Source organism: Talpa occidentalis, unplaced genomic scaffold, assembly GCF_014898055.3.
Source record: "Talpa occidentalis isolate TD23 unplaced genomic scaffold, MPIMG_talOcc4v2.1 talOcc4.16, whole genome shotgun sequence".
Lineage (NCBI taxonomy): Eukaryota > Metazoa > Chordata > Mammalia > Eulipotyphla > Talpidae > Talpa > Talpa occidentalis.
The window spans coordinates 78,576,521-78,601,079 of NW_023601653.1; the positions used below are offsets into that span (position 1 = coordinate 78,576,521).

Here is a 24,559-nt window from a genome sequence, read left to right on the forward strand (position 1 = left end):
AGCCCCTGGGCCTCCCACGGAATGTAGAGTTCACCGGTGCCCACCACACTGCAGCCCCCGCTGCTCTTGACAACACTGGTGCTCCCCGAGCAGTACTCGGTCCTCAGCATGGGCGTGCTGACCACACATGGCTCATACAGGATGGCGCCTTTGGAGCTGCTCACAGCTGTGGAAACAGGAAGGGGTGCTCGGGGCCTTGCACTGCGCGGATCTAAGGGTGTCATCTCCCTCTACCCCACGGCCCCTCACCTCTAAGAACATCCTGTCCCAGCTACTGGTTTCCCTGTCTGCCACCCAGCGCATAAAGTGCTGTTACTCCTGGTGCTTTTACTCTTTCCCCAGACCTGGGGCCAGGCCAGGCCTGATTTCTGCTTCTCTCGGACCCCACTCGTCATTCCCCTCTCTTGGGAACCTGCTTCAGGGCCTTCTTTCTGGAGTGGCCCCTTGACAGTAGGGTTCCTTGCAGTTTCTGGGCCCTGAGACCTTGGGGCCAACTGCATATCTAATTCTACTTCTGCCTTCCAGAGACTTGGCTAGCCTGGGAGATGGTGTCTTCACAGAGCAGGGGCTCCCAGCAGACTGAAGTCCTTCTCTGGGGCCTGGCTGGGTGGTGGGTCTGTCTAGGTTGGGCTGACCGGCTGCCAAGACCCCTTGGGGACTGCTCCTCTACTCACAGATATTCACAGGCCCGATGCCTTCACACAGCCTGGGGGGAGGAAAGAGAAGACACAAGGTAACACAAGAGAACCAGGCGGATTAAGTGCCCAGCTGCCCTCCTCTTGCTCGCGCAGGGCCAGGTTCACGAGGAGGCCCTGCAGATTCTTGCTGTGTCAGGTGGGGAGTGGCCACAGGGTGGGCACAGCAGCAGCAGCACCAAGCAGAGCAGAGGAAGGGCGTCTACACCTGGTGCCCACCCCCGGCGCAGGAGCTCACCTGTGCTCCTCGCCCTCCAGCAGGCGCCTGTAGGTGGCGATCTCGATGTCCAGGCCCAGCTTGGAGTTCATCACCTCCTGGTACTCCTTGAGCAGGCAGGCCATGTCCTGCTTGGCCTTCTGCAGGGCCTCCTCCAGGCCTGCCAGCTTGCACTTGGCGTCGCTGAGGGCGGCCTCGCCCTGCTGCTCGGCTTCAGCTATGGCTCCCTCTAGCTTGCAGCGCTGGGAGAGAGGGCACAGAAAGGCATTACTGGGGACCCCTGGCTCTGAGAAGAGCAGAGATCATGACTGCTATAAGATAATAGAAAAAATATGTGTTGGTCTCTGCCCCAAGTTGCTGGCACAGGCTCCTAAGACCCTGGCATTTCCTAAGTGAGAAGAACAGCAGGAACAGCTTTTACTCTAATGTTTGGTATTTAATCCCAGTCTCTGACACAGCCTCCTAAATCCCTTGGTGTTCTCTGAGTGGTAGTAATTCCTCCTGTTCTAATACGGTAGGTCTCGGGGATTAGTCACCAGAAAGACCACGCCATAATTAGAAGCTTGCAGTTTTCGCCGCCACCTCCCATTCAGCAGAGAGGGGAGACGGGCTGGGAATGGAGTTAATGACACGGTGTGATGCCTCAGTGATGCAGCCGCCATAAAAGTTCCAAAAGCACTGCTTTGGGGAGAGGTTGGTAAACACAAGGCGGGGCCGGGAGGTGGCACTGAGGGGGGCGAGGAGCTCCGTGCCCCTCCCCACACACCTTGCCCAGCAACTCTTCCATCCTCTGTACCCTTTATTATACCTTTTGGTAATAAATTGTAAACAGTAAGTGAACTGTTTCCTGAGTTCTGTGAGTTGCTCTAGCAAATCAATTGAATCTGAGGAGTGGCTCATGGGAAATTCCTGTTAGTAGCCAATTGGTCAGAAGCCTCAGGTGACAGCCTGGACTTGTGCTTGGCATCTGAACTGGGGCGGTGCTGTGGGAATGTGCACCTCACCTGTGGGGCCTGATGTCCCTCCAGGTAGGTAGCTTGAGAACTGAGTTCAATTGTAGGACACTGATCTGGAGTCACAGAATTGCCTGGTGTGAGAAGCTCCCCCCAGCACTCACACAGGCGGGGTCACAAGAGCTGTGTGTGTGTAGTCATGAGAGTAAAAGAGAAACACAGGAGGAAGAGTTTCCCCTAGAGTTGTGACTTTGTGCACTTTCAAGTCTGTGGTTTTCACCCGAGGATTGTGACATCTGGTCCCCTGGGCTTGGGGGCCAGTCCTGTCTGAAACTCCTCAAGGGACATGTGTCCTCTTAGAAAAGCTCAGCCAGAGTCACCTCCAGAGTCACCTTGAATTCCAGGGCCATAGAAGGACAGAGTCTTTGGGGTGGGAGGACCATGAGGTCCTCCTTTCTATCTCCCTTTAAATGAAGCATCCTTCCTATTTCATCCTCGCCACGAGGCCGCCATGCCTCTGTTGGGGACCTCACCATTTCCTGAGATGGCCCCTCCTGCTGTGCGCTGCTTCTGCTGTAGCAACACTTGCTATCTCTTGGGGGGAGGGGGGCTGGGGGGAGCACAAGTTCATTCCTGCTTTGACAGTGCTGGAAGGGAGGGTGCATCCGTCCCGCTTGACCAGACAGTGGCTCCGAGCAAGGTCTCACCTGAGCTTTGACATTCTCGATCTCTTGCTGCAGCCGCTGGATCAGCTTGTTCATCTCCAGGATTTCGTTCTTGCGGTTGCGGAGGTTGTCACAGTGGTTCCCGGCTGTCATCCTCAGCTCCTCGTACTGCGGGCACCGCCGAGAGATCAGGACTCCAGGCACCCGCCTCTGAGGACACGGTGCTGGCCGGAGCCTCCCCACCGCGCCCCGCTGCAGCAGGGGCTCCCTGGGTCCCTGTGCTTGTTCTGCGCCCCACCCCCTTCCTATTTCTGGTCCATGGGGGTCCTTTTGTGGGCTGCTTCTCATCCCCACCACACCTCCCAGCCCTGAACCTTCAGACTATTACATTCTCTGCCAAGCTGCCCTCCTCGCTGTTCAGCTGTTCTTAGTCTCATTCTTTTCTCTCTGCCCCAGAGCCTCAGAGTCACCAAAGGCACCTCCCTTTTGTTGAGGGGGTTTCTGTGCTCAGCCTGGGAGACCTAACGAGCTAGGGCTGAGGACAGAACCGCCTGCCCCTGGCTGGAACATTCGTCCAATCAAAACAGAGTGTGTTGTGACTCCCTACCTTGACTTAGCACTTTTCGAATAGTCTTTGCACACTGAATCTCATTTCTAAATGCTAGAAATTTGCATGTTATAGATTCTAAAACATTAGCCAAGTTTAGATTTTCTACATTGGGTGGATGAGAGCATTTTGCGTAGAAAATGCCAAAGAAGAGAGAAGCATGAATCACTTTTGAGGATTTGGTTTTCCTGGGAAAGCTTGTAATTGCTGTAGTTGTTAAATTAATATCCACTCCCCTCTTCTTCAATCAGAACTCTGCTTTTCTTTGGGGTTGGCAATGAGCCAGGTGAGAATGTTTCTCAACCCTCGTCTCAATGAGATTATGGCCATTGCTGGGTAGGGCCTCAAGGAAAGCTCTCTGGAGTGGGGGCCTGTGTCTTTTGCCCTCTCTTCTTCCTGCCTGGAATGAACATATGAGATCGGTGCAGTGGCAGCCACCTTGGGACTCGAGGCAACCATGAAGATTAAGACAATGTGCTAAGGACCAAATAGAAAGCTCGAAGGACTTTGTGTTCCTGGTGGTGACAGGACCTCTGTATCAATTGTGGGCATTTGGGGCAGTCTATTCCTAGGCTTCAAGTTACTTGAGAAAAAAATTAAAAGGGAATTTGTTTTAATTTTTTTTTTTTGATTTCTTATCTTCACAGACAACTACAACTCTTACATAATAGAGGATTATCTGTAACTCAATTATAGCATTCAATTAATTTGTGTTAGGAGGAGGGGAAACTGACGTTGCTTTCCCAGAGCCCACCTGACTGATAGTGCAAAGCACCTGGGGGTGGGAGGCAGCCAGGGTGAAGACTGGCTATGGATGGGCCGCACTGGGTCACTGGGCCTGATACCTTTCACCGCTGTGGAGCTCCAGAAAGTGGGCTGAGCCTCACTTGGGGGCTGCCTAGGCAAGGGTAGCCATTGCCTTCAGCAAAAAGGGCCAAGTACTCAGCACAGCTCCCAGGTCTGCTGTGATCTGCCCCAGCCTTTCTCTGCAAGCCGCTCTCCATGGGGCCACGCACTGGGCGCCTGCTGTCAGACATCAGTGTCCTGCTCCCCTGGCCCTCAGGGGGACACACCCTCCCCCCCGGGGCTGTGCTTGGCCTTGGTGATCTGGACCCAAGGCTGATGCCTCTGCCTATCCATCACATGCCCCCTCAGCTGCTGCTTGGCCTTAGCAATCACCTCCTGGAGCTCGCATCTCTGCCTATTGCTCGTTTCTCTCCCCATGGCCTGCAACCTCCTTCAGGACAGGGATGGCCTGATGCCAAGTCTCTGTTCATTGCCCTGCACCTCAGTAAGGCCCGGGCCATCCTCGGTAAGTCCTGAGTCCCACGACTCATTAGTTTCCTCCATAGCGCAGCTTACAGCTAACATACACCCACTGCACTCTCTTGTCTTGTCTCTTGCCTTCCCCTTCCCTGCTCCCACCTTCAGAAGGAAGGTGACATGAGGCAAGTCTTGCTATCTGCTCCACTCCCTGCTGGATCTCAGCCTAGCACTGTGCCTGGCCCATGATGGAGGTTCCATAAAGAGTCATTGAGTGAGGGAGGGAGGGAGTGAAATCATGTACAGTGTCTTCCACAGATAGGGTGAAGACTGAGATGATAATATTTGTTAAATTTGTCAAGTCAGATTGCCTTTGGGGACACCAGCTGCCCTCCCAGTAAGCCCCTAATTACCTAAGTCTGGGCGGCCTTAATCACTGTTTCTGCTCCACCATTAGGAACCACTCCATGACATTAGCTACCTCCCACGCCTCGAAGCCCAGGGCCCTCTCTGCCATCATTGCCAATTACTATTCCTTGAGTACTGCTTAAAGGAACACTTCCAGTGAGTCTCTGGGTGAATAAAGCTGGGGCACCCTGGCACCCTGATGACAGGTCTGGGCTGTCTGTGGGGTCCCCTCCCACATGCTCGGCAGGGACCTGGCAGAAACAACAGGGCTTGGGGTTTACGAGGCTCTCCATTGCTGTGACATGGCAGGGCCCTCATTATCTCCTCACCCACTTCCTGGGGGCATGTGGGCTCGGGGTCCCCTGCCCCACCCAGGCCTCACCCGGCACTGGTACCAGGCCTCGGCTTCAGCTTTGCTGCGGCTGGCAATTTCGTCATATTGGGCCTTGATCTCAGCAATGATGCCATCCACGTCCAGCTCCCGGCTGTTGTCCATCTTGACAATGACCGAGGTCTCTGAGATCTGAGACTGGAGCAGGCAGATCTCCTGTGGAGGGAATGCGGGGTGAGGACATTGAGCTTTTGGAGGATAAAGAGGGGAGAAGAACAGTAGGGGAGAGAAAAGGCAAGGCCCTCTGACCTTCTCAGAGCAGATTCACACAGGACTTTGTCACAGCTGTCCTGGCCTTTCAATTACCAGCATGCACCTTGTCCTCACCCCCCAGGACAGTGACCACTGATAGCCAAGGTCTGGGGAGCTGGCTTCAGGGCATCTCACTGCTTGAAAACCATGCTGATTTCTTTATCTGTTCACTTTAAAGTTGTCACGCCCTGAAACATATTCCCCACAACAGGAGCTTCCCCACCTCATTGTCCCTTGACCAATCGCTAGGTGGGCCACGTGGCTGCAGTTACCTCCTCATACAGGCCTTTCAGGAAGTCGATCTCCTGGACAAGAGCTTCTACGTTGGTCTCCAGGTCAGCCTTCATCAGGAAGGCCGTGTCCACGTCCTGCAGACAGAACATTGACAGAAACATAACCTGGGGTTGGAGGGATGTGCAAGTCCCTGAGCCTCCCCACCCCCTCCAACCCAGGCACCTCCAGGCAAGCTAGTGGTGGTGACAGATGTGAGACCCACCTTTCCTCACTTAGGTTCATAAGTGAAGGGTGACAGGGCCAAGGATGAGGAAGGATCCTCAGCCCTGGGACCCCATATGTGGCCTGGCCCCCTGATGGGGAAGGATCTGAAGGGAGTGGGGTTTAAGGAAACCTCAGATGCCCCTGCTCAGAGCTCACTTTGTGGGCAGGAACACCCAGCAATCAGATCTGTCTGGGGAATCATCGAGACTGTTTTCATCTGTTGGGATTTGAATCAGAGTTTTTGTTTGGTTGTTGATTTGGTGTTAGTCACATCTACAGCTTCTGTGCAGGGGCAGACACAAGCTTCACCAGAATTGGGCCAAATGGGTTGGGAGGCGGAGGCCAGGTCAACCACTGTCCCTTGCAGGGGCTGGTCTTCCTCATTCCCCAGGACATCTGGAAGCCTGAAGGGCTCCGGGCTGCGTTTCGGGGCAGCAGACACGCTTGGGCAGCAGACACGCTTGGACACGCCGAGGGCCTGGGTGTCCCAAGGCCAGCAGGGCCAGCTCAGGGCCACCCCTGCTCCCCAGTGCCATTCTCCCTCACCTTCTTCAAGGCAACAAACTCGTTCTCAGCACAAGGTCGCAGGGAGAGTTCCTCTTCGTATCTGGTGGAATAGGTAGGAGAAAAAGCTTCAGTCCAGCTTGCAGGGTTCGGAAGGCACCCTGGTATCAGGCCTGAGGGAAGGGGCAGATGCGCCTGGTGCTGACTGTACCCAGAGAAGCCGCCAGGTGCGGCCTGTTGGGGGCATCTCTACTCCAGCCACTCAAGACAGATGATCACGAACAGGGCCTCTCTTTAGTCACTAAGCTACTCCCCCCCACTCCTCAGGAGCCTGTTCCTGCGGTCGGGGATCCCGCAGAAGTCCTTCTGCAGGTCAGCCTTTATTCCGTCTCGCTGCTAAGGAAGTCCCCTCCACCTAGTGGTTTCCTCTGGAGAGGTGGAGAGAAGTCGGCTGCCTGCTGCGGGCACAGTTGTCTTTTCCCAGTTGTCCTGAGCGGCGGCTGCGGTCACTGACCTCTCAGCTGACCCCGTGCCCCTCCACTCCAGGGGAGTTCCGAGCCTGCCGCTCAGATGCAGAGGTAGCAATTACCCACTTTGCCAGGCCCATGCAGCTGCCCGGCTGGCCCAGCTATTTCCTGGAGGCTCCGCGGGAACTCCTCGCCCACTCACTGCTCCCCAAGGCAGCGGAATCAGGGTCAGGGGCTTTAGTCTGGCCCTAATGACTCAGTTTGAAGAGCGACATTGATCCATTAAAAGCTCCTCGGAGCTTCCTGACGCTCATCCTTCCTTTTCCCAGCCTCACTCTGCTGCAGCACGGCTCCGGGCCCTGGAGCCCCTGCCTGGGCGAACCCGGGCTCTGTCACGTGCTAGTGTGTGGCTTCGGGGAAGTGACTTGGCCTCTCTGTCTCAGTTTCATCATCTGTAGAATGAGGTGAACGCTGGTCATGCCTCACAGGGCTGTGGTGAGTTAACCTGTCACATGAGTTAACATCTGCAAAGCACGAGGCCGGGGCCAGGCGCTGCCGTGTCCCGGGCACTGTCGCTAGCAATGCTCCAGTCCATTAGGTCTCATCCCTCTCCTCTTGCTCCACTTTCAAAATCCAAAGCCCTCATCTGGAGCTGCAAACCATGCCACCTTGCGTGTCCCCCCTGGGGGACACTGCTCCTCCCGGGGGTCTGGCCTCCGCCTCCCTGGCCCCTCACCGTGTCTGCACCTCTCCCCCGTCACAGTCGCTGGAGGTGTCTGTTCTCACTTTTCACAGCCTGGCCCGTCCTCGTCACCTGTCCCTACCCCTCCCCTCAGGTCTGTGCCGGAATCCACTTTCAGTAAGAAGCAATCGGTGTAAAATACCCTTTAAGGTCCCGAACATAACCAAGATGAAAATGCATATATTGTGCAAAAATGAAAAACGATGTAAGAAACACGTAAAGTTAAAAAATTAAAAAATATAAATAAAAAATAAATAAAAATAATGGGAAATTATACACACACACACACACACACACCCCCCAAAGGGCAGTAAGTCTTCCCGGGCCCCTCCTGCTATCCCACGTCTCGGGATTCCTGTCCCCTGCGGTGTGCAGCTGTGGTGGGAGGGCATGGAGGTCTGTGCTTACTGGACCAGGGCATTGTAAGGAGGAGCCGGCCTCCTCCCCCTCCGTGAGGACCGGGCCGCCCCCAGAGCGCTGGCTCTGAGTGGCATGTGGCTGACCCGGCAGCATGACTGTGTCCCTCGTGGCCCCACCTCACCAACCTGCCACCCTGGGGACTCTTGCCATCAGCATGTTCTAGTTGTTTCTATCAACCTCTCTCAATCCTCTCCCCCAACGTGAGCTCCCATGGGCCCTAGACCTGAACAGCACCCCCCAGGATGATTTATTTGGGCCTCAGCCTCTCGCAAGCGCTGGACCTGTTAGCCTGGAAGCTCCTCATCGTCGTGCGCTCAACTGCCTCCTCTCGCTGTGAGCCGGGCTCTGGGAGTGGCCCGGGAGGGCCAGTCTAGCAGCTGCACAGCCTTAATCACGGAGAACCGGGAGAGGGGGCAGGAGACCGAGGGCTGATGGGGAGAGGAGGGTGGACCCCCCAGAGTGAGAGGAGGGAGGCCAGAGTAAGGGTGAGAGAGAATGTGGGATCTGGGAGACTTGACGTCAAGATGCTAAGAGGGAGAGGAAGAGAAATACAGGATTTCAGAGCTTCTCCGGTGGAGAAACAGCCAGTCTCCTAGATGCTCGGCCTACAGTCTCCCCCCTAGTTACTTTACCACGAATAGAACCAAGTTTTCAAGTCCCCATTTTATAGAGGGGAACCTGAGGTCCAGCATATTTGGGCAGCTCACCCCGGTCCCCCCAGGGGGTGGAGGCTGAGCAGACTCACTTTTTCTTGTAGGCCTCCAGGGAGTTCTGGAGGCTGCAGAGCTCGGCCTCCAGCCGGGTGCGGTCCCCGGCCACGCAGTCCAGCTGCCTGCGCAGGGCGCCGATGTAGGTCTCGAAGAGAGGCTCCATGTTGCTCTGGCAGCACCTCTGCTGCTGCATGAAGTTCCACTTGGTCTCCAGGAGCTTGTTCTTTTGCTCGAGGAAGCGGACCTGCCCCAAGAGTGGATGTCATGGCAGCGGGGGCCGGGGCACCGTGGTTGGGGAGGGTGAACGGTGGTGGGGGCCGTGGAGCAAGTCCATGCTCTTTCTCAACACCCCTCAGCAATGGTTGGGGTTTACAAAGACTAGGGGCCCTGAGTGGCTGGGTCTCTTTGTCACCCTGCTGGGGTACACATTGTCGTGGAAAGAGCATCACCTGGAGAAGTCTGGGCAGGCCCTCCTCCTAGCCCTGCTGGCCTGCCTGTCTCCTGCTGGCCTTGTAATGGGACCAAGCCATCCGTCCCTCCAAGCCTCACTGGTTTCTTAAAGCTCCCTCTTGGGATTGTGCGTGGAAGCACTTTGAAAATCTCCGTGCTGTAAGGCTGTACCCAGAATCTGGGCCTCTTTTTAATTACAGCAGAGGGAGCTCAGGTCAGGGGCTTTGTGCTAGGACTCGAGTTCTTTTCAACCTGCCTGGCTGGGTCCAAAAACAGCCCCCATTACTGCTGCCCCCCATTTCTCCTGCCTTGGGCACCAAGATTAGGAAAGGCTGAGTTGCTGACGGTCTGCTACAGGAGGCACCGGCCGAGGGGACATGCTCCCTAGTCCTCGCCGGCTCGGGACTTCCCTATGACATGTGCTGTCTCTTAAGAAAATTCTGGAGGAAGTGAGGTCTGCAGCCACATCACAGGAGGTGGTGGGATGTGATGGATGGAGGCCACGTCGAGGGATGACTTTACAATTGGAACTTCATGAGATTTAAAAATAAAACCGCAGTTGAAACAGTCCCCACTTACTAAACCAGTGCCTTTGTGGATCACGTTTGCATATGTTGCCTCCTCTGACTCTCCCGCCATTCTCTGCACAACGCCTGCCCCAGGCGGCAGGGTCACCGAAGCTGAGCAATGAATGGGCTTTGGGGTAACAGTCAGAGAGGAACCGACCCCCGTCAGTGGGCTTCTGACTCTTTGCCCAAAAACTTCTGGACACCAGAAACATTGGCTCAGCCCTTGGCCAGAATCCTGCTCCCTCCAAGACCCCGGGGGTGTGGAAACAGGTCTAGAGGTGGCTGAGAGTGACGGCCCTGATGGTGGCTCTTCACCCTTCCCTGCAGCCTTTCAGATCTGAACCTCTGGGATTGACAGATGTAAGACTTTGGTCAATGCCACCTGTGCCCCCTGCTCTGACTGAACCCCCCCCCACATACACCATTCTAGGCCTCGGCTGATGGAAAATTGCAGGTCATAACACCCATCCCGTCTCTGGGCCAGGGTCTTGCCCCAGCTCGGCACCAGGAAGGCAGCCCTGCAGTTATGGCCTCCTCAGAAGTCCTCTGCCTATTTGCTTGTTCCTTTCAGTATCTATTATGCCTCTGGAAATTCCCCTGGTTGTCTGGCTGTGCATCACCCCGGTGGATTCTAGCAGATAGCATCCAGAAAGAGATGATATATTCAAAAACGTAGGACTGACAAACAGGAATGTTTACTGCTGAGCCCCATCTAACTAGCTTTCAACGGCAAGTCGTTGTGGGGCACAGAGGAGGCAGCTTATCAGCCGTGGTCTCTATTGTCCATCTCTCCCAGGTCCCCTGGACCACACCCAAGGATTTTCTCTGCACCCCACGCCCTGGACCGCTGCTGGCCTCTTACCTTGTTGATGAAGGACACAAAGCGGTTATTGAGGCACTTGATCTGCTCCTTCTCGTCCCGCTTCACCCTCTGCACGGTCGGGTCGATCTCCAGGTCCAGCGGAACCAGCAGGCTCTCGTTTATGGTAACAGGGGTGATGCAGGCAGCAGGGCCACAGGTGGCCCCCACTCTGTACCCGAAGCCAGGCAGCCCACACCTGGAGGCCACCCGGGGCCTCCCGAAGCCCACATTACACAGGCTCCTTGAACCGAGGCAGCCCAGGGCTCGGAGGCCCGCTCCGGCCGCAGGCCGGTACAGCCCCTTGCTCACTGCGTAGTGCGTGACTGTCCGGGGCAGGATCGCCGAGCAGGAGCTGAAGCTCTGGCCCCCACATCTGGAGGCCTGCTGGAAGTTGCGGCACGACATGGCAGGAGAGGGAGGCAGAGAGACGGGGCCCTGGCAGGGACTGGAGTTATCAAGTCGGCTCGGCCTCCACCTTTTATCTGAAGGGGACGGGGGACTGAGCTGGGTCAAACTCCAAATCGCCATTAAATCAGTTTTATGAGCTTGGGATATTGGCAACTGCTAAGTACCAGGGTCGATAATTAGGGTAGCAAAGAGCAAAGAGAAGGAGCCAATGGTCGGTGCTGGTGGGTCCTATAAAAACCCCAATTGTCCTCCTTCCTTGTTTATGGGGGTGATGAAAGGGGCCGACCGGACAGATATGCTGGGTGTACTCAGCGACTCGGCCCCCAGGAAAGGGAGAGTTGGGGCCTTATGCCATTCCACGGGAGAGGGGGCATGAATTATACATCCCGGCTGGCCTGGGATTAGAGGCCAATTGGATGCGCTTGAGGCTGTTTTCTCTCCCAAGGCTCTTTTTATGTTTTTGAAGGTGTTCCAGCCCCTAGGATCCCTGGGATCCTAGAGGGCCCTAGAATTTTCCAGAAAAGAAGACTATGAGGTGGGCTAAGCCTCCCTAAGCAGGCTGGACCCTCCCTGCCCTCAGCCCAGTGAGGTCCTGGCACTGGCTTGGCTCCCCCCGCCCCCCCCGCCCACTACGGCTCCAAGACGGAAGAGGTTTCCAGATATAGACTCAAGAGGAGAAAGCTTGTGCGTGGGGCGGGGTGTGTGTGAAAGGATCCTCTCCTTGACAATTTGGGCCTCCAAACAAGTGTTGATTTCAACCATTAGGTCTGGGTTCCCCCTCTCTGTTCCCTTTCTTCCCATCCAGAAGCTCTCTGAGGTTGACACAGCCAGCTTGGCCTGAGTACATTTGTGGGGACCATTGTTGCTCTCAGGAACAGTTCAGGTAGATGCGGGGTTCAGACTTCCTCCCCAGTCCCCCAGGTCAGACTCTCTGGATCTGCTCACCCTCCCCCGGGCAGTCCCTTCAGTGCAGCCTCTGTCGTGGCTGGCTGGTCTCTCCCTTCTGCACTAGGACTTTTCCAGGTCAAAATCAAGGCCATGGTAATAATACTGGGAACACTGACTGTGGGCTTACTATGTGCTGGACCATGAGTTCTTTACACCCATTATTTCATTTAGTTTTTCAAGGACACCAACGTGTCATTTCCATTTCACGACTAAGGTAAGTGGGGAGCAGAGCAGTTAAGAAACTGCCTGAAGTCACACAGCTTGTCCGTGACAGGAGGTGTTTCTGTCCTTTTCTCTCCAAACTTACCATGGAGAGAAGCCCAGGATAGGAATTGGGGATCCTATGCCAATATGCATTATGGCTCCTCTGTCCTCAGTTTCCCCAGCAGACTGAAACACAAATGTTTCTGTGCTCAGAAATTCTCAGTTCAAGTGTCCCTTTGTAGTTGTGACTTTGGGTCAGCAAGGTGGGGCTGGCTCGGCAAGGTGGGGCTCAGGGAGGTGACAGGTGTAGCAGGACACCTGGAGAGATGGGAGGCAGAGGAAGGGCAGGTCCCCTTTCTCAGTGTCAGGGAAGGAGGGTCCTCATTTTGCCACAGAGGTGGGCCCAGGAGATGGTGTGCAATGCTGAGAAGTCACCCTGGAGAGCAGATGGCTGCCGGAGTGAGCTGTTGGGCAGCCCTATGAGTGATGTGGACTTGGGGGTATCCCCACCACTCCCAGACCAGAGGATGGTCTCTATGACCACAAGGGGCTCCCGGGAGCCCAGGGCCAGAGCTCGGGGACCCAGAGTAGGGTCACTGGATTTGTTGTGGGTGGAAGGCATTTCCCGAGAAGCCCAGATCTTAGGGTCTCCCCAAAGCGTGAGGTAGGACACAGTCAAGACCCAGAGAGCTCGGTGCCATTTTATTGAAGCTATGTCAGGAAACAGCAGGCCTAGGGAGCAGGCAGCTCAGGAGGGATAGAGACCTTCTGTGAAGAAGCTGCTCTTCCTGCTCCTCAGCAGAGTGCAGCCAGTCGCCACTTGCCCTTCGAAGACATTTGGGTCTTGAACTCACTGGCAGGTGTCCTGAGGGTTCACTCTTCCAACTGCCTGGAAATTACCCTCTGAAGGCCAGCCTCAGGAAGAGCCGTGCCTGCCCCACCGCCCCGTTCCCCTGCACCGCACCTCTGCTCTCTTCCTCAGACAGCAGCGTCCCTCAGAGTAGGGAGGACACCAGGGTCTGCTCTCCTGCCATCCCTAGGGAACAGGGAGGCTGGTGCCTGTTCTAGTTGGGGCTGGGGAAACAGACCCTCAAAGGGGTAGAGCAGGAGATGGAGCACTAAAGGCTCTCAGAGCAGAGGGATGGAGGAGAGGGTCTCAGGGGCTGGAGGGCATGAGCACAAAAAGCAGTGGGTGAAAGAGAAAGTGGACAGGGCGTGGTGAAAAGGGAAGGAAGCTCTCCAGAGACAGGGCTGGCTCAAGGAAAGACGTCTGAGCCTGCAGGTGATTTGGCAGGAAGCTTCTCCAGGGCAGTTCCGAAAGAGGCCACCAGGTCTGTGGCTGGCACTGCGCTGCTCCCACGCCTCTCAGGCGCACCTGCCGCCGCCCCTCGCCACCAGGGCCTATGTTGGGCGGGTCTTTCTAATCCTGGCTTACGTGAGGCGGATTTGGAAGAAATTTGGCTGTGAATTATCAAACAATGCATCTTCCCCAGGCCACAAGGGACTTTTGGGTTCTTACTAAAATCTTCCCATTCTAGAAGGAATAATTAAGCATTGGCGTTATTTTGGAAGAGTGTTGGTTTCTCATTCAAATACTCTGCTGGGGGCATCAGGGAAGTGACTGGGGGCTGGAGGGCCACAGCGGGCAGGGTGTGGGCAGGGCTTGCGGCCATTCCTGGTCTGAGGGGCTGCGGGAGGTGTTCTGTCTGCGGTGGCCAAGGATACGCGCGAAACCTCCTGTCTACACTTCACTTCTTTGGTCACCAAGGTCAATTTAAACCCTCGTGAAGGACTGTGACTGCAGAGGATCTGCGTCAGACAGGAGGAGATCCCACTGCACCCCTCTTCTGGGAGCTCCTGAAGGCTGCATCCTGGCCAGGCCCTGGCCCAGCAAGCCTGGCATGGGTGCCTGTGGACCCTGCGGGAGTTCTGGCTGAGGAGGGAGTGAGCACCTCTGTGGGCACCTGTCAGGGCAGAGGGACGGACAAGCTCACTTAGAACTCACAGCCCTGCCTGCTCTCTGGGCCTCCTGCTGTTGGCTTTGTGCGTGGGGGTGTGGTCAGCAAAGCGGCAGGCCTTGGGGCTGGGGAGTGGGGCCCGGGGGCGGTGGCCACGGTGGAGGCCCTCTAGCTCCTGTAGCTCTTCTTGGTGGACGACTTGGACATGATGCGTATGCTGGAGCTGCTGCCCACGTTCCGGCTGCTGGTGGAGCTGAAGCCACCCCCGCCGGAGCTGAAGCCGCCACCACTGGAGCTGAAGCCGCCGCCGCTGCTGCTGCCGCTGCCATAGCAGACGGTGCTGCTGTAGCCGCCGCCCCCACTGTAGCCAGAGCCCCCGGAGGAGGAGACCACCGCTGGGGAGAGAAGGCACAGGGCATGCTGGCAGGCACCTCCGCTTCCGAGCCCTTAGGCTCCTGCCACACCTCAGGGAGCAGGAAACTCCTCAGCCCTGGGGGCCAGGACCACAGAGGGTTCCTAGGGCAGACTCCCAGCCCCACCCCCTGTCTCAGTGTGCATGTCTGCAAGGACCTTGCAGTTTTCAAAGTAATTCCACAGCTGTGACCACACTGATGGCAACAGGCCTGGGAAGACACCATTACTATGGTCACTGTGCACCCCTTCATTTTTAGAGGGAAAAATGGAGGGGCAAAGATCAAGTGGCAGGTCCCTACATCACACCTGCTGGGAACCAAGGCTTCAGGCTGCTGTGCTCGGCCATCCCTCACCTGCACCTGCGCTTCTCATGTGGGAAGGGGCGTGAGGCCTCACCGACAGTGAGGGGGCTGTGGACCCCCATATTGGAGGAGGCCCAGAAACCATCCAAATGGACCTTTCCCCTAGGATTCCAACTGGAGTCCCTTCTGCACCACCCAGAGGCCATCATTTAATTTCTGCTCAAACGCCTTCAGTGACGGGAGCTCGCTGCCTCAGTGCCACCTGCTGTGTGTGGCCTGCCAAGCATTTGAAGGCACCTCTTTGGCCTCCTCTCTCGGTGTCCATTTCTCTAGATGGAGCATTCCTCTGCCTTGGACATGGAGACCCCATCCTGGTTCTCCAGCCTCCCTCATGTGGCTTGTCACCAGAGCTCCCTGAATGCCCCCTGAAGCCAAGCTTTTTAACCGCCCCTCAGCCCTGCTACACCGTCCTGTGGGCTTGATTCTTCCTGAGTAACGGCCAAGCCAGGCCGGTCTATGCTCTGCCTGTCGGATGGTTTTACTTCCATGATAAATTTGTTCTCTACATTTAGCCTGTTTATTAGCCACTTGTTAGTTGTTTTAGTTTGAATTCCTGTCCAAACTAGCTGAGAAGTCAGCTGTCAGGCTGGGGGCTATTGCTCTTGTCCTGAGGTCTGGGGCCAGGATGGGCATCTGACCCCAGGACCCCAGTGGGACCAGCCCTGGGGGTTAGGGGGTCAAAATCAGTCTCTCTTGACACCAAATCCTTGTTAGTGACCCTCTTAGCTTCCCTCTTGTCTATGACCTCCCTTTCCTCCCTCACCCCAAGATATTTACTCACAGATGTTCACGGGTCCAACACCTTCTCCAGTGAGTCTGTTGCAGGTAAGGGAGAGAAAGACATTTCATTTGCCGAGAAGCTGAATGTCCTGGGCTCTTTGTATTTAAAGTCAGCAGCACAGAGTGTTCACTGCGTGCGGGGCGCTGTGCTGCTAAAAGGGCTTTTCATTTACCTCATTAATATCAGGAAGCTAATGTGAGTCTTGGATTCTTCTAGAAGAAGGTCTAGTCAAAATATACGGAGAAGTGGGGAGAGGGGCCCTGCTAACTAGGTAGTGCGACTGTAGGTCTCTCTGGGCAAACTTGGGATGCCGGAGGCTTGCCCCAAGTGTGCCTCATTTGCCGTGGGGCCTGGACAGAAATGGCCCTGTGGCCACCTTTCAGGGACTACCACTCCTGACACTTCAGCCTGGTCCCCGGCCCTGGGTCTAACAGGGATGGGGTGGGACATTTGCGTTTCAACCCCGTTCCTGCCCTTGGCATTTCTCTCTGGGCCTTGAGGCATTGCACTAGTGCTCCGATGCCTCTGGGAGAGGTGCCCACCTGCACTCCTCGCCCTCCAGCAGCTTCCTGTAGGTGGCGATCTCCATGTCGAGGGCCAGCTTCACGTTCATGAGCTCCTGATACTCGCGTAGCATCCGGGCCATGTCCTGCTTGGCCTTCTGCAGGGCGTCCTCCAGCTCAGCCAGTTTGCTCCTGGCATCCTTGAGAGCCATCTCCCCGCGTTGCTCGGCGTCAGCGATGGAGGCCTGGATCGTAGAGCACTGCCAGGGGGACAGGGGGCTTGTGAAATAACGTGCAGAGAATACAATAAAATGTGGACTTTATGTAAAAACTGTGGAAGAGTTTCCTGAAGTAGATTTCATGCACAAGAGACTGGAGCGCCATCATCATTAAAAATAAAGATTGACCACTCCTCCCCTTGGATAATTTGAGGTTTAGCCAGGAGAGAGCATATGATTGGGGGGGGGGGCGGGGGGGAGCGGTCCTTTTTCAAAGCTGAACTCTGGATAGGAAGGACATAAACAAGTCAAGGTGCTGCCTCCAGGGGACAGACATTTCCTAGAGCGGATGGTGTGGGTGGGTCTCAGGAAGGTCCTGACATCCCTGGCGGGGCAGGTGGACATTTACAGTCCTGCACAGTCGCTTCTCTGGGGAGGCCTCTCTCTGCATGGGCTGAGTTTGGACCAGACCCAGGTCTGCCTGGGCACAGGGGCATGGTTGGGATGACCCTGGGAGCTCAGTCTCACCTGCTTCTTCAGGTTGTCAATCTCAGAGCGCAGTCTCTGGATCATCCGGTTCAGCTCGGAGATCTCCATCTTGGTGGTGCGGAGGTCGTCCCCGTGCTGGCCGGCAGACCGCTGCAGCTCCTCGTACTGGGGGGACGGAGAAGCGGGAGGGTGGGACAGTCAGGCAGCGGCTTCCAGGGCCCGGCAGTCTTCCCATACACTGCCTGGAGTGCCCATCCTATCCATCCGCATTGCCTCTTGGCTCTGCCCACAGTCTCCTTGTCCCTGGGCGCCACCCCATAGCCAGACCCTTCTGCCTGGATCGAGTCTTCCCTCGCTCTCTGTCCCAGGCGTCTCAGCCTCACAATCTCAGCATCAGACTGGGGTTGCTGTCACTCCTTACTTTTTAAGCTCTTCCATATTTGTTTTCCTGGCTCCCCATCTTATATCCCCCCGCTCAGAGTGCTTGGCCTAACTGGGAAAACCTTACTCTGTGACCCACATCCAGCCCTCGCCCTCCAGCCTCTCTGCCCCGGCCAGTCCCAGCTCTCTTCTCTGGATCCAGGAGCATAAAGCCCCTTTTTGTTCCCACCCTGACTCTCTGGCTCCTGCCAGCACTGATGGCCAGTGCTGTCCAGCCGTCCCGCATCTCTCTTCCACAGAGCATTGGAGGCATGTCCATCCTCCTCCTGGCAGGAGGGCTGACCACCTCCCATCTTTGTCAGACTTTCCCCCAGGTCCTGTGGGTGCTGCCTGAGGAGCACTCAGGTCAGAGGGCAAGCCCCGAGCTGAACTCAGATCCTCCAACCCCATCAGACTGGACACCTAAGAGATAAGGCTCTTACCTAATTTGTCTTTGAAATTCCCATTCTCTTATTGTTTTATATAACTTGACCTCGACACCTCACCTTGCTCTGGTACCAGGACTCAGCCTCGGCCCGGCTGCGGTTGGCGATGTCCTCGTACTGGGCCTTGACCTCGTTGATGATGCTGTCCAGGTCCAGCTTGCGGTTGTTGTCCATGGAGAGGATCACGGAGGTCTCAGAGATCTGAGCCTGAAGCTGAGCCAGCTCCTGTGAAGGGGCCCACATGGTAGCTGAAGCAGGGCCCTTGTGTGCGCTTGAGTGTGGGTGTGTACATGAGTGTATGTTGGGGCACTAGCAGGTACTCCCTTTCTGACATAGGGAGCCTCACTTGCACAGGGAAACATATTACTTAGGCCTGAAAGCGCCAGGAAGGATATTAGAGAGTCACCGAGTTTACACTGGTTCTTTGTCATCAGCTTCCCAACACCCAGAGAGCAGCAGGAACTGTAACCAGAATTTTCCAGAAGGCACAATGATAACAAGGTAATGCACACTGCTGTGACCCGGCAGCACTGTCTTGTCTCCTGTTCTGAGAAAACACAGTCTTTCACACCGAATAAAGATATCTTGTGAAAGGAAATTGAGTCAGAAGGAACCAGAAATCCCTGCTCCAATCCAGCCCCATTTCCAGCTTTGTTCCTCCCTGCTCCTCAGGTACTGCTAATGGAAACTGGCTCAAAACAGCAGAAAGGGGACCAAAAATTCAGGTCTTGGATCTGGCCAGCAGCTGGGAGAGCATCTCAGAGTGACCAGTCACTCTTCAGGTGCTTTGTGTGAGGCTTGAACAACTTCATGTCCGGATCTGGTGGTTTCTGAAGCAGTAAAGCCACAATGAACTCGTCCCTGACCACTTTTCAGAATCACTCAGAGCAGCGGCTGGCACACGAGGTGCTGTCAAACGTGTCAAACGTGTCACCACTGTCTGCACGGAGCAGGCAGTGGTGCCTCTCACCATGCTACCCGTGTAACAGAGTCACCTGCAGTCACTCCAGGAGAACAGCAGGTGAACGCACCTGGGTGAGCCAAGTGGCCCAGATTGCTAATGGAAACCATGCAAAATCCTGCAACAGCCAGTTTTTTCTTTTTGTCTGACCAGCACTGCATGCTTGGTCCAGGTGGTCAAGGTTGAACTTCCTACCTGGCCTGACCCAACAGCTGCCCTAGGGCACCTCATTTATTCCTGAGGTGGGGAGACTGTACCTGCTCTGTGAATTTTAGCTGGGGGTGAGGGTGATGTGCAGAAAGAAGACCCGGGAAGGAGGCAGCTGACACCATGCCCATATGAGCCCCGCCCAGCCACCAGCCCCTCTCTTTACCGCCTCAAAGAAAGCTCTCAGGAAGTTGATCTCATCCATTAAGGCTTCCACCTTGGCCTCCAGCTCCACCTTGTTCATGTAGGCGGCGTCCACGTCCTGGGGACATAAATAACATGCTGTCACCACAGTGTTGCCTGCTTGGGCGACCAGGCCCTCAGGCCAGGGTTCAGCGGGAAAACATCAGCTCTGTATTCTAGGTTATGGGGTAAACTTGCAGGGGTCCAAACTGTGAGGCCAGGGCTGTCAGGGAAACGCCTGTCTGCTCATCGACTGGGAAGAGCTCCTGTGCCCCTCCTGCTGCCAGTCCCCAATAAGCAGGGTGGCCCATAACTCCAGGAGCTAATCCCTGTCCTGCCCCCACCTTCCTGAGCCTGGTGGGACGCCCCACACACTCAGCGGGCCAAGGCCTCTTTGCCACGCCTCTCTCTGCACTGGGCTCCCCCAGGGAGGGCTGGGGAGTGATTTGCAGCTTGAACTTGGCGTCCTGAATCCAGACTCACTTCTGCTGACCTGGGTCACACTAGGCAACTTCCTTAACCTCTCAGAGCCTCAGTTTCCTCACTTCTAAAGGAAAACCTGCTTCCAGGTGGTTGCACAGATTTGCATATAAGCCTTGGGAGCGAGGTCCCAGCTTCAGCGGCAGCGGCCACTCCTGAGGCTGCCTGCACCAGGGGTCGGGAGGGAGCATCCCGCCTCCTCACCTTCTTGAGCATCACGAACTCATTCTCCGCCGCTGTGCGTCTGTTGATCTCTTCCTCATACCTGCGGGAAGGATGCAGAGGGGCGTGTGAGGAGCGGGGTTTCTGGAAGTGAGGTCAGATAGCAGGGAATGTAGGGGAGGAGACGCGGTGGCTCTCCAGAGCGGCCTTGGAAAATTGCTGCGACACAGGCACCCCCCGCCCCACCCCAGATCCCAGATCAATCCAGTAGCCATCTCTGCCCAGCTAAACCAAAACCCCAGTCAACAACCGAGCAGAGCAGCCCTCGCTCTTTCCGAGGTTGCTCTTCTCCCCTCTTGTCCCTAGACACCCTAGAGGGGCATGCCTGCGTCCTCTTTGACCCAGTTTCCCTTTTCACTCCGTGGTCCTGTCCTCACTCAAATGCAGGTGAGGGGAGGAGCCTGGAGTCAGCGTCAGGGGGGCGGTCCCAGCCTGGCCTGGTGCCCTCGTGTTGTCAGGTTCTTCTGTTCTCAGCTGTGCCAACAGGAGCCCCGCTTGGTGACTCTTGCTTCAGTGCTCCTATAAATACCCCCTCCCCTTCTGCGCTGAGGGGTCCATGCAGGTGTGTCCCTGCTCACGGGCCTCTGGGAAGGAAGCTTCACTTCTCTAGGTGACCCGTTCCCACCCAGCCTCCCGAAGCTCAAGGCATCTCAGCCCTCAGCTGCTCTGGGGGGGGGGGGGGGTGTGGTTTGAGTTTTGTGACCTTCCCACCAATGTCACTGTTCTTTGAACGCTACAAAGTGCTGTCCCCATTGTGTGTATAACAGATTCCGCCCTGCGCTTATACTGCCTCTGTAGTCCACTAGGATGGTGCTTGCCACTGAACTTTAGTATTGTCTCCTCCCAGATTTTCTGGGAAAACTGAAGTGGCTTTCTTTATCGATTCCTTGCAGTGTCTGTCAAAAAATCTGAACATGTACCAGGTGCCAAATATCATGTGACTGTGTCCAAGCCACTTAATGCCCTGCAGCAGAGACAGGTCCGCTAACTAGGAGCTCACTCCCTGGGCCTCTTTCCTTCTTTACCTTGAATATTTGCCTCCTCCTCCAAGAAGCCTTCTTGGATTGAAAATTGTTATTCCATGTATGCACAGAAAATTTAATATCTGCACTTGCTTCTTTTGTCTATCTGCATCAATACACATGTATACCTAATTAGCAACACAACAAAAATTGCTAGCATGTATTAGCAACTTACTGTGTACCTGGCACTGGGCACCATACCAAGTATTTTACATGCAAGTTTTAATATAATATTCTCAATCCCTCCCCCCACCATGAAGTGAAACTATTAATATATCTCTTTAGCAGAAGGAGGAGCTGGAGCTTAGAGAGGTTAGTTTTCCTTAGGTTAGCTAGTATGGTTCAGCCAAGATTCTAAATCCACTGACTAGATTCTGTGGTGTTGTCCAATAGTCCCTTCTGTGATGACAGAAACGCCACATGTTGCAAAGGAGCACTTGGAAGGTGGCTGGTGTGAGTGAGGGGTTGAATTTTAAATTATGTTTAATTTTAATGAATTACATTTAAGTAGTCATATGTGGCTAATGCTGGCACAGCTCTAAAGCCCAAACTCTTACTACATTATACTCTTACTACATTATACTCTTACTAGAAAGTTCCTTATCAAGTCACTTATTATGTTTGGACCAAGATAATTAAAATTAGATGAAAATAATACAAATAAGACAATTGCTCATGCTGACAGGCACACACATGCTATGATGTTTAGTGGGGTGTGTGTGTGAGTGTGTGAGTGGTTCCACAGAGAAGGCAGCAAATATGTCTCTTTGTCTTTGTTACCCCCGTCTTGGGGCTGGGGGTGCATGAGCACCATGTCAATCAGCAGGGGGAGTTGAGTTGAACAAATGTGAGATTCTATGTGTTTTGTTCTTAGCTCGAGTTGCTTGGGTGGCCAGTTGCACTCTCAAACTTAGAGCGCTGCGGTGAGCACCCCTCTCTTTGTGCATGCGTGAGCTGTGATCAGCCCCTCCCCAGCCTCGCCGCTCTTGCCCGCAGGACCCCAGTTCTTCATCTGCCTTTATGTCTAGTTCTGACTCTACCTTGGCGTCCTAAGCGTGTGTTCCTTTCCCCACTGAACCGGTCACTTCCCAAGAGCAGAGTTTCCCCAGGAGCCTGTGGGGGGGCCTTTCTGGGAGGCTGGCTCAGGGTCCACTCACTTGTTCTTGAAGTCCTCCACCACATCCTGCATGTTCTTCAGCTCCATCTCCAACCTTGACCGCTCCCCTCCCAGGCAGTCCAGCTGGCGCCTCAGGTTGTTGATGTAGGCCTCAAACATGGGCTCCAGGTTGGTTTTGGTGATCTTATGCTCCTGCAGGAGGTTCCATTTGGTCTCCAGGACCTTATTCTGCTGCTCCAGGAACCGCACCTGCCAAGGCCAGAGATGGGAGACCATGAGGGCTTTCATGCTATGGCCTCCTGGGGGGCTCAGGGGACACCAGACCCCTGACAATTCCGGGGTCTCCTTGGCCAAGGAGCCTCAATAGAAAGCGTTAAGAGATAGGCAGTGGCTGGGGAGAAACGCAGAGGCCCAGAGGGTCTGGAAGCCATCTGAGTGCCAAACCATACTGAGTGGCAGCTGAAGAAAGGGACATTTCACGATCAGTTTTGGATGAAATTTTGATTCCCATTAAACGGGCAAGATATTCTTTGCAGAAAATTCAATCTGTCCTTTTTCTTTCTGACTTTTCTCTAGAATGGCAATCTGGGTTTTTTTGCCCACCCACTCCAGGAATGCCCGGACGGGTCACTCTGAAGCCATGTTGTGGGGACCTGGGCACCATCCCAGTCAGTCCCTCACTAGCTGTGTGGTGTCGGGCAAGTCCCTTCTCTTCTCTCTTGGCCTCCTTGTGGTCCTGAGTTACTAATTTGGTTTTTTGGAATTACACTCAGCTGCTCTGCAGCCAGGGACGTGGCCTTGGGAGAAGCAAAACTTTCCCCCATCCTCCCATTAGCCCATTAGCCATGGGCCCATGCGGGGACTTCAGCAGGTGTGCCCCGCCCAGCTTTCTCTTCTGCCACACCCCCTCACTCCCTGCGTCTCCTCCAGATGAGCCAAAGCAAAGTGGGACCCCCAATCTTCCCCTCAGAGCCTGGCGCCTGGAGATCTTGCATCTGTGGCTGCACCCCAAGCTAAGTGCAGTGTCTGTGGCTGTACCCCAAGTTAAGTACAGTGTCTGTGGCTGCACCCCAAGCTAAGTGCAGTGTCTGTGGCTGCACCCCAAGCTAAGTGCAGTGACTGGGCAGCAGAGCTGGAGAACCAGCGCCTCAGCCGGCCCTTCTGTGAGGTTTGCATGCTCAGTGACCTGGGCTTGTAGGCCGAGGTATTTCACAGGCTGGCAGGCCTGCAGAGGGACCCAACAGTCCATCTGCCCCACTCACCAGAGCCCCTGAAGTTAGCTAGCTCCCCCAGGGGTAGAACCAGAAAAGGAGCCCTGATTGGTGGCTCTTAGCTTAGCACTCTTTTGTCCGGCTCTCAGGGATGGACTCTCAACCCCCCAGGTCCTTGCATTGCTCCTTCCTGGGCAAAACCAGCCAGCTCATGTGTGACCCAAATAAGGGGCTAAATAGAGCTGCTTCTCTCCCCTGAACTGGGGAGACCCCCAGGTCACACAGCAGGGGCCTCAGGGTTGAAGTCACCGCTTTCCACTCACCAAAAGACAAGGCGAGACCAGAGCACTCCCTTGCCAGCTCCCCTGCCCCGAGGCAGAGCCAGGTCGGAGCCAGATCGCCAGGAGGCTGGGAGGCCGTCACAGGGGGCTTGCCCTGATGGAACCGGCAGGAAAACGTGAGCCCTGCCCACCTCCCTGAATTGACCTTATTTTAGCTTTCATTCCTTTATCCGCTTTCCTCCAGACCGACCCTCTAGTTGTCTAATTTTAAACCAAGCACCAGATCACTCTGCCTCCCAGCAGTGGGTCAAGCAGCTCTGGGCTCTGGAGGTGGATGTTTTGCTGCTTCCACCTCAACAAGGTGGGAAAGCTCTCCCCCCCCCATCAGCTGTCGTCCCAGCCCCAGGGTCGCAAGTCCTGGGCAAGTCACAGCTGACCTCAAAAAGGTGCAGAAAGCAGTGACCCCTGGGAGTCAGCTGCTTCCTGGCAGGGATCCTGCCTGCCTCTCACCTTGTCGATGAAGGAGGCGAACTTGTTGTTGAGGGTCTTGATCTGCTCCTTCTCCTCCTTCCTCACCCGCTGGAGAGATGGATCGATCTCCAGGTGGAGGGGCGTCAGGAGGCTCTGGTTGACCGTGACCTCATGGATGCCCCCAGCTCCAGGTAGCATCCCACCCCCAAATCCGTACCCGCCGTAGACGCCCCCCATCCTGCTAGTGCCCATCCCATAGCCAGAGCCCCCATAGCAGGTCTGGCTGGAGCGGTAGCCCCCGCTGACGGAGATTCTGTTGCCACCACCCCCAAAGCTGTGGAGGCTCCTGGTCCCGAAGCCGCTCCCTAAGCCGCATCCGAAATTCTTCCCGCTCTGGGACACGGAGACGGAGCTGAAGCTGGGCCTGCAGCTGGCCGAGGAGGCACTGAAGTTCCGAGTGCCGCCCGACTTGATGGTAACGCAGGACCGTTGGGTCATGGCGAGAGCTGGTGCCAGAGGGCCGGAGGAGCGAGTGTCAAAAGGATGCAGAGCCTTCAAAGCCTGGCTCTCCCCGAGTCGC

General features: G+C 55.5%; 2 protein-coding genes across 2 annotated transcripts; both read right to left on the reverse strand.

Annotated features, from left to right (window-relative positions):
• Positions 1-929: 929 nt before the first annotated feature.
• On the reverse strand, positions 930-11,078 carry KRT82 (keratin 82). The gene is made up of 7 exons (XM_037514788.1): positions 10,674-11,078; positions 8,828-9,036; positions 6,496-6,556; positions 5,724-5,819; positions 5,191-5,355; positions 2,573-2,698; positions 930-1,154 (listed from the first exon to the last, which is right to left on the reverse strand). The coding sequence occupies exons 1-7, from the start codon at positions 11,076-11,078 to the stop codon at positions 930-932; spliced, it is 1,287 nt and encodes a 428-aa protein (XP_037370685.1).
• Positions 11,079-14,359: 3,281 nt separating this feature from the next.
• LOC119247957 (keratin, type II cytoskeletal 5-like) lies at positions 14,360-24,477 on the reverse strand. The gene is made up of 9 exons (XM_037514791.1): positions 24,019-24,477; positions 22,057-22,265; positions 19,860-19,920; positions 19,159-19,254; positions 17,885-18,049; positions 16,998-17,123; positions 16,291-16,511; positions 15,749-15,783; positions 14,360-14,586 (listed from the first exon to the last, which is right to left on the reverse strand). The coding sequence occupies exons 1-9, from the start codon at positions 24,475-24,477 to the stop codon at positions 14,360-14,362; spliced, it is 1,599 nt and encodes a 532-aa protein (XP_037370688.1).
• Between the last annotated feature and the right edge of the window lie 82 nt (positions 24,478-24,559).

What these genes read in the sequence shown, in the direction of transcription:
- KRT82 (XM_037514788.1), bottom strand. Translation starts at nt 11,078, where the DNA reads ATGTCGTGCCGCAACTTCCAGCAGGCCTCCAGATGTGGGGGCCAGAGC. An exon ending in CTGGAGGCCTACAAGAAAAA is followed by an intron (nt 6,557 to 8,827) that starts GTGAGTCTGCTC and finishes CTATTCCACCAG; the next exon opens with ATACGAAGAGGAACTCTCCC. An exon ending in TCGAGAATGTCAAAGCTCAG is followed by an intron (nt 1,155 to 2,572) that starts GTGAGACCTTGC and finishes CCTCTCTCCCAG; the next exon opens with CGCTGCAAGCTAGAGGGAGC.
- LOC119247957 (XM_037514791.1), bottom strand. Translation starts at nt 24,477, where the DNA reads ATGACCCAACGGTCCTGCGTTACCATCAAGTCGGGCGGCACTCGGAAC. An exon ending in GTGGAGGACTTCAAGAACAA is followed by an intron (nt 19,921 to 22,056) that starts GTGAGTGGACCC and finishes TCCTTCCCGCAG; the next exon opens with GTATGAGGAAGAGATCAACA. An exon ending in TGAGAGCTTTCTTTGAGGCG is followed by an intron (nt 18,050 to 19,158) that starts GTAAAGAGAGGG and finishes GCCCCTTCACAG; the next exon opens with GAGCTGGCTCAGCTTCAGGC.